The sequence below is a fragment of the Erpetoichthys calabaricus genome, chromosome 7, assembly GCF_900747795.2.
Source record: "Erpetoichthys calabaricus chromosome 7, fErpCal1.3, whole genome shotgun sequence".
NCBI lineage: Eukaryota > Metazoa > Chordata > Cladistia > Polypteriformes > Polypteridae > Erpetoichthys > Erpetoichthys calabaricus.
In genome coordinates this window covers 84,060,113-84,080,112 of record NC_041400.2, presented here as the reverse complement: position 1 = coordinate 84,080,112, position 20,000 = coordinate 84,060,113, and the positions used below count along the sequence as shown (strand labels likewise).

The 20,000-nt window shown below is 37.5% G+C and overlaps 1 protein-coding gene across 1 annotated transcript in view; it reads left to right on the top strand.

Annotated features, from left to right (window-relative positions):
• Positions 1 to 20,000, top strand: part of LOC127528737 (nucleolar protein 6-like) — a 108,045-nt gene that overhangs the window by 60,878 nt on the left and 27,167 nt on the right. Inside the window, exon 2 of the mRNA XM_051929452.1 lies at positions 17,769 to 17,966. Within this exon, the coding sequence (XP_051785412.1) occupies positions 17,769 to 17,966 (198 nt within the window). The remainder of the gene's footprint in view (positions 1 to 17,768; positions 17,967 to 20,000) is intronic.

Genomic DNA, 20,000 nt, shown 5'->3' with positions numbered 1-20,000 from the left:
CCCTGCATTCAGTAAGTACAATGCACATTACTTAGCGTTTAATTTGTCGGCCACTTTTTGCCAGCTGTCTTTTCTGGTTTGGGCTACTTTTGCAGTGTTACCCCATGTGCATATTAAATCTTGAAATTCTTCATGTCCTTCAAATAAAAGGTCCTGCTCCGCTTGTGTGAAAAAAAAAATACGCCTGTTCTTTTGTCATTTTGTTACAGCCTATCAAAGTCTTGCTGATCATGTTTTCTAGACTCAATATATATGGGCTTTTCAATCAGTGCAGGCGCGCGCATTCATCTCTGATGATTAGATCCAGCTAGACTAATCTACTACATGGCTGCGTTTGAAAAACTGACTTATCCCGGATGAGTTTCACCGGCATTAACTCATCCAAGGTAAAGCATCTGATCTCGGATGATTTAAGCGACATACGGAAAATAACCCCCAGATGTACTGGAGTGCACAACTGCAGTGGTCCAAACATTAGCACATATGCTGTTGCCAGCTGCTGCGCTCTGTGCTGTGTGTGTCAACCTGACCTGATGTGGTTGTAACTCTTCGGTGCAACGACATTCTCATTATCATTGCCTTTTTCTTTTGTCTGGCAATATTTGGAATATACTGAGTTTTATTGACTTTCTATCGATCATGTCTTCTATTTCTATTGAGGAAAAGTTATTTCGTGATAATTATCATCTAGCCCTACCTTTTCAGCTCCTCATGGAGAAGGTGGCTCATAACTTTTAAGATTCAGAGATAAGGATTCAGATGTTTTAAGTCATTTTTGAGAGTTCGCCTTCCTGCGAGAGGGTTCCCTGAGAGAATCATCAGGGAGTTCAGTGATTGTCCAGCAAATATCACTGAGAGAGAGGGAGCTTCTTCAGCATGGTGCACCTAGTTTAAAAGGGAGGTTGAACCTTCTCCTGATTGGTTTTAAGTCATTTCCACTTACAAAGTTGGTGTCTTCTAATAGGTGGGTTCTCTGCCCAACTTAGTTGTCATCCTTTGTACTATGACCTTGCGTGAGCCCATTTTGTGCCTTCTAGCTCAAGAGGGGCCTCTGGAATTTGTAGGATCACATGTCATTTTCAGCTTTATTGAATGAAGTATAGGCAGAACCTGGTTTGGAATGCAAGTGGGGGTTTTCTAGAGCTGAATGCCTGCATCCCTGTTAAATCTGTTTTCTCAACGGGCCTAGTGTGCCATGAAAGCCTAGCAGAAGGGCAATATCCACTTTTTTCTACAGTAGAAGATTTGAGAAAGTGCATTCCTTCTGCAATATAATAAAACCAAACTGGATTTATTAAAGGGAAATACATAGCTTCAAACCTTTGACATCACCCCTAAAATCTAACAAACCAGCTCTCTTATCTTTGGACACAGAACAAGCCTTTGATAGAATTGAATGAGACTACCTATTTGCCACTTTGTACAGAGATTTGTGCATGGATAAATTGCTTTATACCAGTCTGGAAGCCCCTGTCTGTATTAACAAAATGATCTGTCTACAAAGTAGAATGTGGTAATTTACTCTAGGGTGCACTCATCACCATTGCTTTTTGTATTCACTATTGAACCAGTGGCCATCCACTTTTCAAATGCATTACAAATAAACGGAATTATCAGAGAAGGACTTAAAAAGAAAAAATCACTAAATGCTGGTGATATCAGACCCGCAAACATATTTACCAGTAGTCCTTAATTCACTAGCAGAATTTCAAAGGATATCTGGACTCAAAATCAATTTGAATAAAAGTGTTTTTTCCTGTGAACTCTCAAGCATAGAATACTAGACTGGGCATCTGTTTGTTTTATCAGAACAGTTTAAATATCAAGGGGTAAACATCTCAAGTAAATATAAAGATTTTTTTAACACAATTTTGCTATCATCTTGGGGGAAAAAAAATCAAACGATTTGAACAGATTGTCTTCCCTCCGTCTAACATTAGCAGTAAGAATCAATACTGTCCAGATGAACAACCTTCCAGTCTTCTTTTTCTGTTTCATAGCATCCTTATATACATCAACGAATCATTCTTCAAGAAATTGGACTCTGCTATAACCTCATTTATCTAAAGTTTGAGATGTCCATGCATTCAAAAAGCGACTCTACATAGAGCTAAAGCAGAAGGTGGCATGGCACCACCTAACTTTTAATTTTATAACTGGGGGGAAATATACAAGCTATGAAGACCTAGAAATTGACACAAATTATTGAATATGCACAAGCCTGGTCTGCAACATAAATAAAAACTTGCAGTACTTTTTTTATATTTCCTACTTCCCAATTAGGACCTATGATTTCTACGATGTGTAAAACACGGACAGAATCAAAGAATTAATGCTTAAAAATGGATTTTAGGTTTAAAAACAGAAATGCGTGGAATTTAGAGACTGAAGGGGTGACTATTAGAAAATTTCTCAATAAATTAAACGATTGAATAATCTGTAGTTCTATCATCCAGATGCTATTTTCTAGTTTGTTTTTTCAAGAGAATGCAATTATTGTAGAAATCCAGTCATGCCTCTGTTTGTGTGCGTGTTTCCTGTATGTTTTCTTGTTGAAGGCATGCAAATCAGCTAGCTGCACAAGACTGAAATGTTGAAGCGAACAGTATCAGATACCTAACTATGTTGAAAAATCTAAGAAACATGAGCTTAACTGCAAAATTGAGGGCACAACAATATCCTGGTGACTTTTACGAATCTGGACAACTTTTCTGCAAGTTTTGCCAGCATACCATGGACTGTACACGAAAAGACACTTGCAGTGACCACATCATATCTAAAGCCCATCTCAAAAACAAGGAGAAATGTTTTAGTTTGGGAAAATGGTTCAAAGGTTTTAACAGAAAATAAGCAGGCAAGAATCAGAGAGGAAAGGTCCAATACTTCAATTGTTTACTTGTTCAAATATAATATCAGTTACATACAATATAATAGCAATATACATGCAGATATAGGAATTGTACTATTGACTTACAGTAATATATATAAAGATATGTGATTTATACTATTAACTTACAGTAATACAGATATGTGAATTATACTATACTTACAGTAATATCAAAAGACCCAGAGCCATCATCCTAGACCAGTAGACTGAGGGAGCCCGCGTGTCAGTCTCGTCAGAGGATCAACTCGTGAGCCTGGTCCAATACCGGGCGGTGTGCACGTTCCCCACGGTTGAGCTTCCGAAGAAACTGAGGGCGGAACCTTCCCTTATATACTAATTGAGTGTCCTTACCCAAAATGGCTTACGTGTAAGCAGTGTATACAGAAGTGATCAGTTTCTGCACACCTTCTTCCCACGGGACATCTTATTGTTTTTCTTCTACTTGGCCCTCACTGAGATGGTGCCTAGTATCAGAAGACACACAATAACAAGCGTTGCCCTTCAATGAAGCCCCTCGAAGTGAAAAACAAGTACATGGCCTTGACTGTATTCCCATAACATTCTGAAACTCTTTATGAGAAGCAAGTTTTTGCACATTCTTTCGCTATCATCCCAAACATTCCAATCTTTGTAGCTGGTTTTGCACTGAAGCGACCAATCCCCCCTCTTACTCCTTTATTTCATCCCTTCTCCTGTTACAGAGAAAACCTTTTTTATTACAAGAAATTAAGATCAAAAAGTGTTTCATTTCAGGTAACAACAGAGGAAACAACAAAATCGTCAGATGCAAGATGGTAGTTTGTGACATACCACTTGAAAAAATGACAAACATGCATCCTTTCTTTATTAACCATTATAAACAAGGAGGTGCGCTGCCAGAAAATGAGAGCAGTCTTCGTCAAACTCATTTGCCCCATGTCTTTGAACAACATATGGACACTGTTCTTCAAAAGATTCGTAGCAAGAAAATATATGTTGTAGTTGATGAAACCACTGTTAGCCAAGACCACATACAGTAGTTCTTATCATAGTAATAGGTGACTAAACATTTGGCTGTATGGTAATTCTTTTATTTAGGAAGTTCTAATTGTATGTGATGTATTTACTGTGAATCATTTAACCAATTAAATTATACAGGTATTTAACCGGTATTAAGTCTTTCCCATAGAAAAATATTATTAGTGAACGGCACCGGTTGTTAATGGGTTCCCTTTTAAAAGTTAACAATGTTTTGGGATTTAATAAATGGTTTGCCACGCAGTGACAAGGCACACAAGGTCCACATTTGACTCTTCAGTTATAAACTCGGCACCTGCAAACCTGGGCAGAAGAGCAGGCTTTTTCCTCAGATGCAACGAACCCTTAAAAGCGGGTCACTCTTTTTTCTAAAAGTGAAGTTAACCTTCATCTCAAAAGGATGCATCAAACTAGTAACAGCTCTTACAATTCTGGAGGGCATTCACTGCCCTACTGCAATCTCCGCATACAGCATCTTGGAGAATCTGGGCTCCTACCTGATGAATGGAATTGTAAATAAGGTTCAGTTGTTTCATTTAAAGGAAAATAAAGTGCCATTTCATTTTGTTTGTTTTGTTGTAGCTGTTACTAAAAAAAGTAAAAACCCAAAAATCTGAATCAAGGAAAAATAAAACGGTGAAAACCAAAAATAATAATAAAAAAGGGAATTTGTGAAAAAATAAAACTGATACCATAGGGCCCTACTCAATAGATACAAATTATCATCAGTATACTAATAATCCAATTGACCATCAATCACTCGGAATGTAGATCCTATGCAGGATGCGCTTTTAGGCAGAGTAGCTTTTATCCTGTTGCACCTTGTGGTAGAATTCAACATCTTAATTAAAGAAACTTATCTTCTAACAGGACAAATCTGTTTAACCTTTTTGTCAGTAATCAGGCTGGAGAAAAGCTTCTCCATCATTTTTTTCAACTGCAGCACCAGGCTGAGGAGGGAGCATTCTTACAGCAGTCTGTTAAAACCTGACGAGAATGATCACAGAATATAAGCAGAAGCTCATACATATTGATAATTGAATTTTTTTTAAATCATACTCTGATTGGTTAAAAGATGTGAGGTGTTCAGCATAGAGCACAATCAGCCTTGATATGTATTTCTGCATTATGTCATTGTTCTTAAATATCTCTTAGTTTAGATATTACCCTTGAAATCTCAGTGTATGTGACAGCTGTCTGGTTTTATTGTTTACAGGACAACTGCTGATCTATTAATCATATATTTGGTGTATTACGTCAACCTTCTCCTGGTACATTCTTGTCTTTGTTGTTCACTTGATTTTTATCTGGTTTCCTGATATGTCTGAACAGGATTCTGACATTTATTAACACTTTGCTATTTCTTTAAAGATCAATGGTATATTTTAATATGGAAAATTTTTCTTCCACACCTCTACATAGTAATCACCTTTTTCACCCCTCTCAAATGTAGTCTGTATTTAATCTTTGGAAAATGACTGGGTTAAAAAATTAGAGGACTTTATACAGATATTTTGGCATCTTATGAGCAATTACACTTCAAATTTAACTTCCCAACAACACAATGTTTCTTTTACTTTGAAATCAGAAATTTTGCTGAAAGGAACTAAATTTTCCATACCTCCATTTTTATTCCAGGAGAAATACTGATCAGTCCTCAAACAGCATCTCAGAAATATATTAAAACCTATCAGAATATCATCCTTTCAAAGATCCTAAGATACAGTAGAGAAAGGATCTTTCACTTAATCTCAGAAAAGGAGTGGTAGGCAGCCATGCATAGAATACACTTTAACTACTCATGAACAAAGCATTCAATCATTCAACTTAAAATTTTTTGTTGATCACATTTATCTTGTTTAAAATTGTCCAAAATGTATCCAGGGCAAGACTGAACCTGCGAGCAATGCAATGAGATATGAGACATGTGCATACCTGCACTCAATCCTGAACTCTACAACTGCTATCTGTCTTAAAGTGTTTTCTCTGTAATTGATTTAGTTCAACAAGCATAGCCCGATTGCTCGCACCCATGCCTTCAGCTTTCTTTACTTGCTTAACAAAGCAACATTCTAATAGTTGCTCAGGGAGTCAGTATCATGTAGTGCACCAAGAAGGTGATGAACTAAAAAAATGTACTGTATTTTTCGTACCATAAGACGCACTTTTTTTTTCCTCAAAAGTGGGGGGAAAATGAGGGTGCGTCTAATAGTCTGAATGCTGTCCAGTAAGGCTGTTGTAAATGGATACAGTGGACGCTTGACTTACGAACTCAATTCGTTCACGAGGGCTGGTTGTAAGTCAAGTTGGTTGTAAGTCAAGACTATTTTTCCCTTAAGAAATAATGGAAATACCCATAATGTGTTCCGAACCTCCCACAGCAACACTTACTTAACCTTTTCATAGTAAAAAAGGGTTGTATAATGTGCATAATTTACCAAAACACCAATAATTTTTCTAATGTACTAACCAAAACGTTATAAGAAGTGCCTAGCCTACCAGAAACAACAATTTCATACTGTACTCACCATTTAATTTGACATGTTTGGGCTGCAGGAAGGGAGGAGGAGGAGAATGAAATGGAAGGTGGTTATTGTTTGGAAGGAGCCTCCTTATACAAATCTTTTCTTTGTAAAATTGTCGAGATGGTGGATTGTGACATGCTGTACATATTAGCGAGATCGGTCACACGAACACCACTCTCATATTTCCGCACAATGTCCTTTGTTTCAATTGTGATCGCTTTCTTTAACTTCGTTACCTTCTCTTCCTTTCTTAGCAAATATCGAAATAAATGATATAAATCACTGCACTGACCGAAATTATGACTGACGCTTACGAACGCTCTCGGCTGTTTGTTTACAATCGCGCAAGCGGATACACGTGACCGCATGTCAGGCCGGTCGTATATCAAGGGTCGACTGTATTTGTTTGCCCATGGTGTCCTATGCGCTGTCGCCTGCTGCTGCGTTCGCTTACGGTACTTACAATTTACAGTTCAGGTGCTGGAGGTGATGTCAGCCCTCCCCGCCCCTCATAGCTACAGCTGCTCAATCAGCAACGCCATACGGACGGACGCCGAGGGAACGCCCGCCCACCACTCTTGGACACACCAAACCAATCAGGTGCTGGAAGTGATGTCAGACCTCCCCGCCCCTCATAGCTACAGTTGCTCAATCAGCGATGGCGTACGGACAGGCGCCGAGGCAATGCCCGCCCACCACTCTCAGACACGCCACACACCCTGCATCAAATGATGTGAAAGGAGGCGGGATAGCATCCACCAACAGTAGGAGTCGGATGACTCGATGGCGATGACGGCGCGAAGTGGGGAGGGGGAAGGACTTAATGTACCGGTACCTGAGAAAATAAAAGATTATTAAAACCATGACAGCCTGTGACAGTCGTCTCCCTTTCTCCCTCTGCCTGCTTCCTACTGTGCTGGTACTAATGTGCTGCTCCATGTCCAGCTTGTTGCAGCTGTGTCCGTGAGAGCACTGCATTTCCCGCCTCCTGGAGTCTCAATGGTCAGTCAGTCATTCAAATGACATGATCAGCACAGCTCACGCCTCCCCTGTGTGTGTGTGTGTGTGTGTGTGTGTGTGTGTGTGTGTGTGTGTGTGTGTGACACTGATTGACTGACTGACAGGATCAGATCATCAAGGACAGGTCCAGACAGGAGGATTCAACTCCATCACCAGAGTTGTTCTAGGTACCGTACTTCTACAACAAAATGTGTTTAAACAAAAAACAAATGTACAGTGGTATATTAAAAAAAAAATAAAAATAAAAAAAGCCCTGCCTAGGTGCTTTTTTAAAGGGCACTAACCAGCAGCACTTACAAAACAAAATAAAGGCATGATCAGCATCTATGCACTGCATAGTTACTGCTTTTTCTACTCACCCATCCGTGGAGCCGCTGTTCGCCCTGTCACCTGCTCCATTTGGCGGAGCACGGGTTCGTCCAGTCGGCCTCTGGATTGGCCGGCCGGGACTATGTGATGCCGCTCAGTGCCCTGACAGACAGGGTATCCTTCAATAAGGGCGCGCACAAAAAGGCGAGCTTCAAAAGGGCAACCTCAATTGAGCACGGCATTTTAATATTGTTGCTTTCACCTTTTTATACGTTCAGTCATTGCCTTTATCTAATAAATTTTCTGTAATAATTTTGTTGCGTTTGCCTTTATTCGCTGCGCCCAATTGAGGTTGCCCTTTTGAAGCTCGCCTTTATTTATGCGTTCCTTTATTCGCCGCGCCCAATTGAGGTTGCTCTTTTGAAGGTCGACTTTTTGTGCGCGCCCTTATTGAATAGAACCCCCGACAAGCAGGCAAGGAGCCCGTTATGGCAGAAGAGACACACATAGTCTCTCCTGCCATGCAAAGCCCTGCCTGTCGGGCTGGTTGGTGCCCTTTAATAGTAATACGGCTTAGTGATGCATGGATTAAGACTTACAGTAACCCATGTGCATCGCCAAGCGGTATGAGTCAAATTATTGATGTGTACGGTAATATGTATCATAACAACTGACAGTTCTTTCATTACTGTATTTTCCTCAGAAAAACACCAATTCTCTAACGGTACAAAATGTCAAAGACGAGAAGATTAGCATATAAAATTCCGTTTAAACTGGAGGTAGTAAAATATGCAAAAGAACATGGAAACAGAGCAGCGGAGAGACATTTTGGGTCACCTCCAACTGAAAAAATAAGAGAGTGGAGGAAACAGGAGGATCAGCTGCAAAAACTTGATAAAACTACTGGTAAGCACACTTTTCGTGGGCATGTTGCAAAATGGCCACAGTTAGAAATTGACATGAAAGAATGGATCACACGTCACCGGAATATGGGCTTCTCAGTTTCTACAAAAATGATCATCTATGAAGCCAAACGCATTGCTGCAGAGAAAGGCATTAAGGATTTTACTGGCTCACCATCATGGTGCTACAGATTTATGAAGAGAAGCGGTCTTGCTATGCGCACCAAAACAAGAATTGCACAAAAAAATGCCACAAGAATATGAATCGAAGATTCTGTCTTTTCATAAATTTGTAATTAATGCTAGGAAAAAAAATGATTTTCCAATGGACCAGATTGGGAATATGGATGAAGTCCCGCTAACCTTTGATGTGCCATCTAATAAGACGGTTGACCTCAAAGGTGCCAAAACAATAACTGTGAAAACCTCAGGACATGAGAAAACACATTACACTGCTGTGTTGTCCTGCTGTGCTGACGGCACCAAATTGCCACCGATGCTAATTTTCAAAAGGAAAACTTTTCCAAAAGATGTTATTCCACGAGTTGTTGTTGTGCATGTTCATGAAAAAGGATGGATGGATGAAAATGGAATGAAAGTATGAATTGAAAAAGTGTGGTCCAAACGTCCTGGAGGGCTTCTGAAAAAATCTGCTTTATTAGTGCTTGCCCAGTTCAGAGCACATATTAGCGAAACAACAAAAAACAGATTTAAAGAGGTGAAGACTCATCTAGCTGTAATTCCTGGGGGTCTTACCAGCCAGTTGCAACCTCTCGACGTTTCAATCAACAAACCATTTAAAGTCTTTATGAGAGAAGAGTGGAACAAATGGATGGCTGCTGGGAATCATGATCTGACTCCTACTGGACGAATGAAGAGGCCCACTATCACTCAAGTTTGTGAATGGGTTAAAACATCGTGGCAGTCCGTGAAGGAGGATATCATTGCACGATCATTCAAAAAATGTGGCATTAGCAATGTCTTAGATGGAACTGAAGATAATATCATATATGAAGATAGTGAAGAAAGTGATATAAGTGATTGTGAGCAACTGAGCTTTATAAATTCTGACACTAGCGATGATGAGTTTTTGGGGTTTCCAGAAAACTAGAAAAGTGCTTGAGCCTCTTAAGTCTTTTCTCATTTGTTAATGGAAGTGATGATGGTTCTTAACACCACTGTTGAGTTTACGCTGTTAACCATTACCATATTTTGTTATATTCTAATAAATATTTTAGTATATCGGTACTATTTGGTTCAGAATATTTTTTTCTTGTTTTCCTGCTCTAAAAACTGGGTGCGTCTTATGGTCAGGTGCGTCTTATGGTCCGAAAAATATGGTAATTGGCTGTAATGAATAACCATGTAATCAGTCTGGAATTTGTGCCCTTCTCTCTATAGAGTAATTGTAGTGGTGCATGATTTATTACCAAAGTAAACATTTGACTCCATAAGTAATAATGAAGCACTTTGACAGCCTTTTATTTGCCAGACATTTTTTTTTTCAATAGTTGAATATCATTATACGCCCTGGGGGAGCAATTTACAACTCAGATATATTATGAATGTTCTTGTTTGTAAAAAACCTGAGATAGTACAGCTCCCATTCCATACATGCTGATATTAATTTGCAGGATAACATCTTTGGTAATGTCTGGATTTTGTAGAACAGGTAAGGAAAAGGGGGATGGTCTTTTAAATTGCTAAAAGTAATAGTCATTTTCTTGTTTCCTTATGGGACTTTGTGAAAACTGTTAAAGGTATGGCATGACTAACAAAATTAGGAATAAATAGTCTTTTTAATTTGTGGTTTGATTTGCTTCTTACACTTGAAATAACCATGGTAGTGAGTTTGACATCTCTAATTTACATTTCTTAGAGTTAACAGTTAAACCAGCATCCTTTACTCTGTCAAGTGTCTCTCCCAGTCATTGTTGAAAATGACAACAACATTTAGATATGTTTCCAACTACTCGGAATGAAGGCATAATATTTGATCTGTCAATTGTTGAGATCGCAGGCTACCAATAAAGCCTGAATAGGATCCTTATAAATTCAAACCAACCATTTGTGATGGCAAATTCTATTTTCTCAAAACTGGATTTCTTTGGGAGGCAACAGCCAGTTTCCTTTAGTCAGAACTAAGGTAGAAATAGATGTATGACACTTGACCCAACTTTTGCAACATTTCAACATGTGGCATTGGGTAAGCATCACATTTCAAAGCATTATTCAACTGCCTAAAATCTTTTGGGGCTTTGCGATTTAATCATTGTAATAAACTAAACAATTAAAAATTTAAATCAAATTGAATTTTGTTAATCGACTAGTTGTCCCTGTCCCTTTCCTACATTGCATGCTGGAATGTGATTAATTTCAGAACTGTTTTCGAGTCCGCTAATCTCTTGACGGCAAGTGCACCATATTCAGCAGAAGAAGAGGTTCCTCCAAACATTGGACACAATTTTCTTCTGTGTGAGAGTATTTCACCTATAAATCTTAGAAAATAGCTGTTAATTGTGTAAAATACAGTGTTCCAAAACAGCAGTAGCTTAATGTATGAATAGCTGAAGAGTAAGCACCCTAGGAACTGGAATTTAGAACAAGACAACAATGTCGTAAGTAAACTACTTACACTTACTTAGCTCTTTGACAGTTGTTCTTTTGGTGTTGAACAGCTCGTTAACTTGACAAATTTGTGATAGTGTCTATTATCATGTTGAAGATTAGAGCCATGGTATTTCTTCGTACAGAACATAGAAATTCTCTGATAAATTCACTTGTCAGTTGTCACAGTTGTGATTCGCGAGTGGACTGAAGTAAAATAATGTTTCAGGACGTAGGCTAGCTTAATACTATAAACTAGTTTTTTAATGCATTTGTTTGCTTTATTTTGGGCAGAGTAAAATTTTCACCCTTTGCCTGAGTTGCCTCGAAAGATTATTGTAATCTTTCTAGTTAGCCAGTAAAAGGTGTCATTTTGCTTAACAACTTGCTACTACTGGTGTCATTTTGCTTAACTTCTTACTACATCCATAATGGCTCACATGGTACAACATCCTAGTACTACACCCCTTGGCAGATATTTATGCTAGGACTGACAACTTTTAACTATTTGACTGTCTTATAGCAGATCCAAAAGAAAACTACTTCTCAGTGGTTGTTAAACTTGTGTTCAACATCAATAACATCCAATATAAATATAGGTTAGCTTTATAAAGTATTTTTTAGGTATTTTGTCTTAGCATTAAATTGTATGTAAATCACTTTCAATAAATGATCAGGCTGACTCGGGAAGATGCATTTTATTTTTAATTCAGTGCAGTTGACTCAGTTAACACTAGAATCTCTGAAGCTTGCAATTTTTTTTCTTTGTCTCTGACCTCGTAAATTTTCCTGACATATACCAAGAATCTGGTAGCTCCTCATTACTGTGAAAACAGCCAACTTTTGTTTTGCAAATGTGTGTTTTAGCAGAAGAAGAACCCAAGAATAAATCTGAATTAAAAAAACATTAAAATTCAGTTTTATTCAAGAATAAAACTAAATTAAAAAAATGTTTAAATGACATGTTAATGTGAATGTCCATGTGCAAGGAAAAGTGTTAATTCAAACTGAAAGAGAGCTTGTGGCATAGCAATAGACTGTCTGTCTGTCTCAGGGTGAGCTGCTGTTTCGAAGTTTTGCTTTTTTGAAATAAGAAGAAGCAAAAAACACAATTGTTGTTTTAGATTAGATTGCCATATGCACAGACAGTGTACCTCTGCAAAGTCCTGGCTTTAATGTTAAAAAGGTATGCACATCTTAAAAAGGATCTGGGATTTATTCACGTTCTTGGATGAAAGGCTGATGACTGTCCCTCTTTCCTTATCTCATTGGAAAATGGGGCCCTGTATGAGCCATGTGCAAATTATACTGAATGCCACCTGTGAAATGTTCTTTGATGTAAAGGTTTTCTCCCACTGATTCACTTTGCTTCCTATGGCTGAAACAAAGTCTTCTTTTAAATAAAAAGAAGTGTTGGGAGAGAACACATTTGTATGTTTCATAGGACCTTTTGCACATGATTTTAATTGATTATTAATGTAGACTTACCTGGTAACCTACTCATTAAATTATCTGGTAGGTTGCTTATGAATGAAAAATTGTGGACAAACATCTAGAATTTAAAATGATCATTTACGTACATATTGTCAGCTTTGTTCGTCACCATTTTAAAAAAAAGGGTTTCATTGTGATAATTGCAATAAGCAACATGAATTTAAAAAAAAAAAAAAAAAACTTGTGCAGTAATTGTCCCTTCAGAACAAAACACAATACAACAGAAGCTATTCCAAAGTTGGCAGTGCCAAAATGATCTATTACTGAAAAGTTTAACCTCTGGGATTAATAAAGTATCTATCTATCTATCTATCTAATCATTTAATGCTTTGCCGCTGCAAAAGTATAGAATTTGGTTTTATCTCTTTCTTCAAGTGAAATGAGTTGATTGTCTTATGCCATATATCAGTTGGTATCATTTTATACTTTACAAACATTAAGTCATTTTATTCTAAATATGCCTAGAAAATATATTTGATGTCTGTAAATAACATCTATCTCAGTTCAAGATGTATTTTTAAAAATAAATGCCAGTCATAGAGTAAATCCATTGAAACACATAGGTCTGAAACAACCTAAAATCCTAATTTTTTTTTTTTCATGTGGGACTGCTGACATCAAGTTAATAAGTCCCATTGTTTATCAAAAAAAAAAAAAAATTTTTTTTGGCTTTTTTTTTTTTTTATTTTGAAAATACTTTTTGCTAGTAGTATTTGTCTTCTTGTTGGAGTTAATTTTGTTTTCTTCATATCCTGATGTTTTCAAATACTGTATTTAAAATCATTCAGTACAGTAAGTCTCCTACATACGAACAAGTTCCTTTCTGAGAGCGTGTTCGCATGTCCAGCATAGTTAGCCTAGATACCCAATGATCACAATGCAATCCTCAACTCCTATAGAAAATGTGTATTTTAGCAGTAAGCAGCAAATTTTTGTTTTGTTTTCTATCGTCACTATACATTATCTATATCGCTGTTTATGGTATAATATTGCCTATGTATGCAGACCTAACCTATCAAAAACATATTTGTACTGTAAAGTACACACAGAATATTTTTGTATTTTTTTGTTACAGATTTGTAGTGCATTTTAACAACTGAAAGTTATTTTTTATTCCTACTGTTTTCCATCCACTGATCTTGTACAGTAGACTCACTTACCGCTAGTGAACAAGCCTTTGTGTCTTCAAATCCACACGCAAAGTGAGCAATCATATGGCATCTTCACTTGACACCTACTGTCCATCACTTAATATTGATGTCCGGTAAGTGTTTGCGGTGAAGATTCATGGAAGGTTTTTGAAGCGAGGACAGTTTGAGTGTGTCAAGGTAAAAGCCCTCGCTAAGCCCACGGCACTTCTGATGGGATTCTCATATCTGAAGATCTTATCCATCCATCCATTATCCAACCCGCTATATCCTAACTACAGGGTCACGGGGGTCTGCTGGAGCCAATCCCAGCAAACAGAGCGCAAGGCAGGAAACAAACCCCGGGCAGGGCACGCGTGCATGCACACACACACACACACACACACACCAAGCACGCACTAGGGACAATTTAGAATTGCCAATGCACCTAACCTGCAAGTCTTTGGACTGTGGGAGGAAACTGGAATAACCGGAGGAAACCCACGCAGACACGGGGAGAACATGCAAATTCCAGGGAAGCGAACCTGGGTCTCCTAACTGCGAGGCAGCAGTGCTACCACTGCGCCACCGTGCCGCCCTGAAGATCTTATATTAGAGTCAATTAGGACAAATAGACAAGAACAAGCAGTTCGAGATCCGACCAAAGGTCCCTATTGTGCCTACACTCCACCACGCTGCTTATTTTTATATGGCATGTTGATGTGGTTCGCTGAGCAAAGATGAACTTCCCCTTAATGAGTTTCTAACTGTGTCCGGTGTTCTTGTTGAATTATGGATATCTTGGCTTTGAAATAAAGCTTATTAACTCAGTGTAAACAGAGATACAGCCAAAAGCACAACCAATTGTATAGGATGCATGCATGTGACTGAGAGTGTTAACAATAATAGTGTGGGTTTTGCACTCTGCCTAGCACCAGACATGTGAACTAACTTGCGTGCTGCTGCGAAATTTGAAGTTGTGCTACAATTTTAAATTTTTTCACGTATGTAATAATTTCAATTTATTGGACATGCATGTTTATAACTTCAAGGTTTGTACGTTGGGGACTTGCTGTATTTAAATGCAGAACACATTCATTCATATGCAGATTTTAATTATTTTTGCAAAATTAGCTGTTAATCAGCTCATTGATGAAATTGTCGATTAATCATTTACAAAATAATGGTTTGTGGATGCCCTAAAATCTATCTAGGTCTATATGGACCCATCTGCTTTGGGATTCAATACAATTGGAGTACACCATTAACCGCTACTTTTCCAAATTACACGTACTGAAATTTAACCATTTAGGGTTCGGAGTTGCACAATAAATAGACAGAAAAGTCCTTTTATGCACACTTTATTCTTGAACTTGAAGAGACAATATTGGAGCCTTTATTAAGCACACTGCAAAGTTGACAGCTTCTTCAGTGTGACTCCTGCTGAGGGTGGCTCAAAGTTGAAAGAATTTAAAGGAATGTTAATCAGTACTATCAACTCAGTGCTATGCACCATCTGAAAAAGAGAAAAGCTGTTCAGAGAGTAAACAAAAAACTAAGTCAATCAATTGGCTAAAGGTTTCAGCAACCATGAGATATCAGACTTGTGTATATCTACATCTGATATCACACTGTATAACTGGTATCTGTCTGAATGTGTCTGTAATTGAGTTACTTCTAAAAATCAGAATTTCAGCCTGATTGCTTACAATACATACAGTATAATATCTAATATTTTAGACTGTGCATGGAAGACATATATACACGTTACACCCAATGCATCTTGTTGTAGTCTCCAAACAAGCTTTATTCATAATGGGATTTTGGTTGTGGAAGGTGTAATTGTATAGTCTAATGACAAAATATTGCTATACATTTAGATACATTTCCTCATTGCTATAATGAAAGTACATTTCTTTGCAAACTATATATATTCTGATGGAATAAAATCTGCCCTTCAAAATGATTCATAGTTCATGAGTCAGTAATGGATATCTATGCAATGAATTCTTATTTTATACCATAAAAGTGGAGCAAAAGAATCATAAAATCCTTCTCTGTACTGCTTTAAAATGGTAAAATTAGACATACTACTTAGAGAATGTTTCATAAGTTTTTTTTCTGGGTGCTCCTGACACATTCACTGATACGTTTTATAGTGTTTGGAACCTTATTCCAATAGCTATAACAATAACATTTTGAAGTGCTTTTTTTTTGCTAAAAACATTACTGAATTTTGCGACTTACTCTGCTGTAACATACGTGTATAACTAATTTTCCAGCTGTTAAAAATTGAGATTTAAGCAGAATGTTTGATCTTGGTTTTGATGGGTGGAACATGAATATTCAGGACAGGATGATGAAGTTATAGTAAGTTAAATCAAGTAAATAAATGAAAATGAGGTTAAGTTTAAAGGGTCAAGTCTTAGGTGGCATATTTTACATGCATCTTTAGGTTTATAGCAAACTGCATGTTGCGTGTTTCATGTTTTTTAACCAAAATCCCGCTGCAACTTTATTGCATTATTTCATCTTAACATTACTCATGTAAGGCCCATTATATTGTTAAGATTTTACGTAATTTCTGTCCATAACAAAAAATACCATGCAAATTCAGCATTTGTTAAACTTTCAGCTTAGCTTCTTTCCCCTCTTCTTTTCAAACCTTTAAAAATCCTCTCTTGCGAAGAATGAATGTTCTCAATATGCAGCTTTATTTTCGCTCTTACTTTTGTGTGTCATTGTAGCTACAATTTTTAAGGTCTTTGTGCTTTTTGCTCTGTTACTTTTGTGTGTCATTTTAGCTATACATACTATGTTTAAGAGCTTTGTGCCAGATAAAATTAAAGACATCCAGGCTCTAACCGTTTCCCTTTAACATTTGTGATGTATAAACAGTTTATAGGCACCTGTATTTATATAAAAAAAAAAAAAACCCAAAACTTCCCATTAGCAACATTCAAAGTACTGCTGCCACTATAGTCTGCTTGTCTTATTGAAGACAACTAAGATGAGTTTTGCGAATACTTAAAAAAAAAAAAAAAAAAAAAAAAAAAAAAAAAAAAAAAAGCCTCCCATGTGTTTCTCAGTTACTCGTGTTAATACTGACACTTTGCCAGCTATTTCTAGGCAGTATATTGCTATCCACAGTTCTTTAATACAGTTTCTGATTGTGTGTTTTCTCTTGGAATATTGGCTTTATTGCTGTTTGGTAATGAATTATCTGAGTCTCCTGGAAGAGGTTTGCAAGAAATATGCACCCATTTTTCCATAGGGACATACAGTACATATAATTTTTTTTTGTCTTTCTGTGTTCCATTCACTAAGAAGTAGAAGAATGTAGAAAGAACTGTGACAGATTTACAGGCTATTATTTATGGCTTTTTTGTTTAAGTATTTGCTCTTTTTTGTATGTGTAAATTTTCAATTAATCTATTTTTTGTATATCACTCTATGCGGAATGTAAATGCAGAATGCTGTGACATGTTCTCAAGGTATAATGCAAGTACAATTTTTATAAATTACTAAATCTAGAATTAGTAAATATTAGGACAAACAATTGTTTAAACACACTGGGGAAAACAAAATAGTTTGAAACTTATTAAAACAAATAGATAACAACAATATATGACCATTAATTAATTGTTGAACTATGGCCAGTTGACAGTGGAGGAGAGGAAAACAAAAACTCTAGTCATCAGCATCTCTGGAGAAAATGAAACTCTGCAGGGTGCTGGTGTCAGTTGTGATTAAAAAAAAGTCTGACATGGTCAACTAGCCCCAGACTTTACTTCAGGAATACTATAGTATGTTAGCATTTACTGAATTTTGTTGCCATTTTCTGATATGAAATAATCTTGGCTTTTTACTTTTATCTTAGGTTGACTCCTCATTCTTGGAAGATGCTGCGTGCAGTGCGAAGTCCAAGAAGTTTTCACCCTTTCCAGAATCAAAGGATGCAGTATTAAAGCCAGTAAAATTAACACAAAGGGAGCTCTACAAGCCCCCTACCACTGAAGAAGTAAATCGGCTTCAAGAAACCGAGAACCTGTTCCACTCAAGTTTGCTAAGAATGCAGGTGAACATCCATAGCTCTGAATCATTTTCTGTTTCACTATACTGGAAATAAGTGGTGTTAGATGACTTGGCTGCAGTCTTAGGGCTCGTTTATACTTCACGCCCAGAACGCGTACACTCCCTTATCATAGCTGCCACGTGTTCCCAGCGTTCATTTGATGCGTCCTCTGAGCGGGTCCTCAGAAATTAACGCGACGTGTGCACGAGTTGCATTACCAGCAAAAAGTCAGGGGGCGCAGTGTGCTAAAAGTTGGAATGTGACGTAAGAGTCTCTGTTTACTATCTGCATGTGACAGAAAGCCGCTTTGTGGATACTACGAGATCGGTGTGCGTGCTTTGATGTTTGATGTATGGTTCGATGTGGTGAAGCAAAATGCCGACATACCGATGTATTCGTGGGGCTTTTATATTCAAGCATCGCATATTCCTGATCATAATGACACAATACATTTTAAAAGTCTCACATACCGTCTTCTGTGCCGCCTTTTTTTTTCTAGGGCTTCCTCTGGTCCTGACAGCAGCGGATCGCCAGCAATAGATCGCCGCACTGCACACATTAAATGTATGATACTCCAACTCCCTGCACATTTAGAATCCATAGATTTATACTTGATATCACTTTAATGATTAAATTCATTAAAGTATGTATGTTACATTTTACAGATAAATCGGTAATTTCATTTAAATAATGAATACTGTTAATAATGACACACATGGGGGTGATACGTTGGCGGAGCTTTAGCGCTGCTGTCTTGCAGGGAGTCACATCGCACATATTCCCTGCCTGGAGTTTACATGTTTCCCTGCTGGGTTTCCTTTCAAGGAGTGTAGAATAAAGCAGTGTGTATGTGTGTGTGTGTGTGTGTGTATATATATATCTATACATATTAATAAAAGGCAAAGCCCTCACTGACTGACTGACTCATCACTAATTCTCGAACTTCCCGTGTAGGTGGAAGGCTGAAATTTGGCAGGCTCATTCCTTACAGCTTACTTATTCTACGCGTGATGGTCATAACTGGAACATATTTTTTGTCCATATACTCCAATGGAGGAGGCGGAGTCACGTATCGCGTCATTTTTTTAATTTAATATTATTTATTGTATCAGTATGCTGCTGCTGAAGAATGTGAATTTCCCATTGGGATTAATAAAGTATCTATCTATCTATCTATCTATCTATCTATTCTATCTATCTATCTATCTATCTATCTATCTATCTATCTATTATCTATCTATCTATCCTATCTATCTATCTATCTATCTATCTATCCTATCTATCTATCTATCTATCTATCTATCTATCTATCTATCTATCTATCTATCTATCACGCCTCCTACGTAATCACGTGAACTAAAAACAAGGAAGAGATTTACAGCACGAGTCAAACGCGGGAACGAAGGTAAATGACGTTAATTTTCGACTGTCTTTTAATACTGTGTAAGCATACATATTAACACGTGCAATTAAATGTGTGCATTTACGGGGTGATTTCTCAGGCTTAAAAGCTCGCCTTTTATCAAACGCGGGAACAAAGGTAAATCACGTTCTTCACTGTCTTTTAATACTGTGTAACCATACATATTAAACATGTGCAATTAAACGTGTGCATTTTACGGGGTGATTTCTCAGGCTTAAAAGCTCGCCCTTTTACTAAAAAGGTAAATGCAAAACTATTTTGAATCATTCTATGATCTGCTTCTCACAACTGAAGGCACCGTGGCTGATGTTACGTCACTTGCTGTCCAACCATAAGCTTTTCCTTTCGGGAATCGAAGCTCTGAGGTTTTCTTTTGTTCTTAATTAAAATTTAAAAAGCAATACTTCACCGCTGCTAAGCCCCTCTAGCGCTGACGTCCGAGGATCGATTACCGTAAGCAAGTGCAGTGAGTGTGTGTAATTACATTCATGGCATTCGTAGTCTGATTCACAATCTGATTGTATGGGTGGTACCTACGAGGTAACGCTTATACTTGGCCACCAAGTCAGGTCGAAGTGATCACTCGAGTAAAGGCAGCTTCACAAAAAAACAGA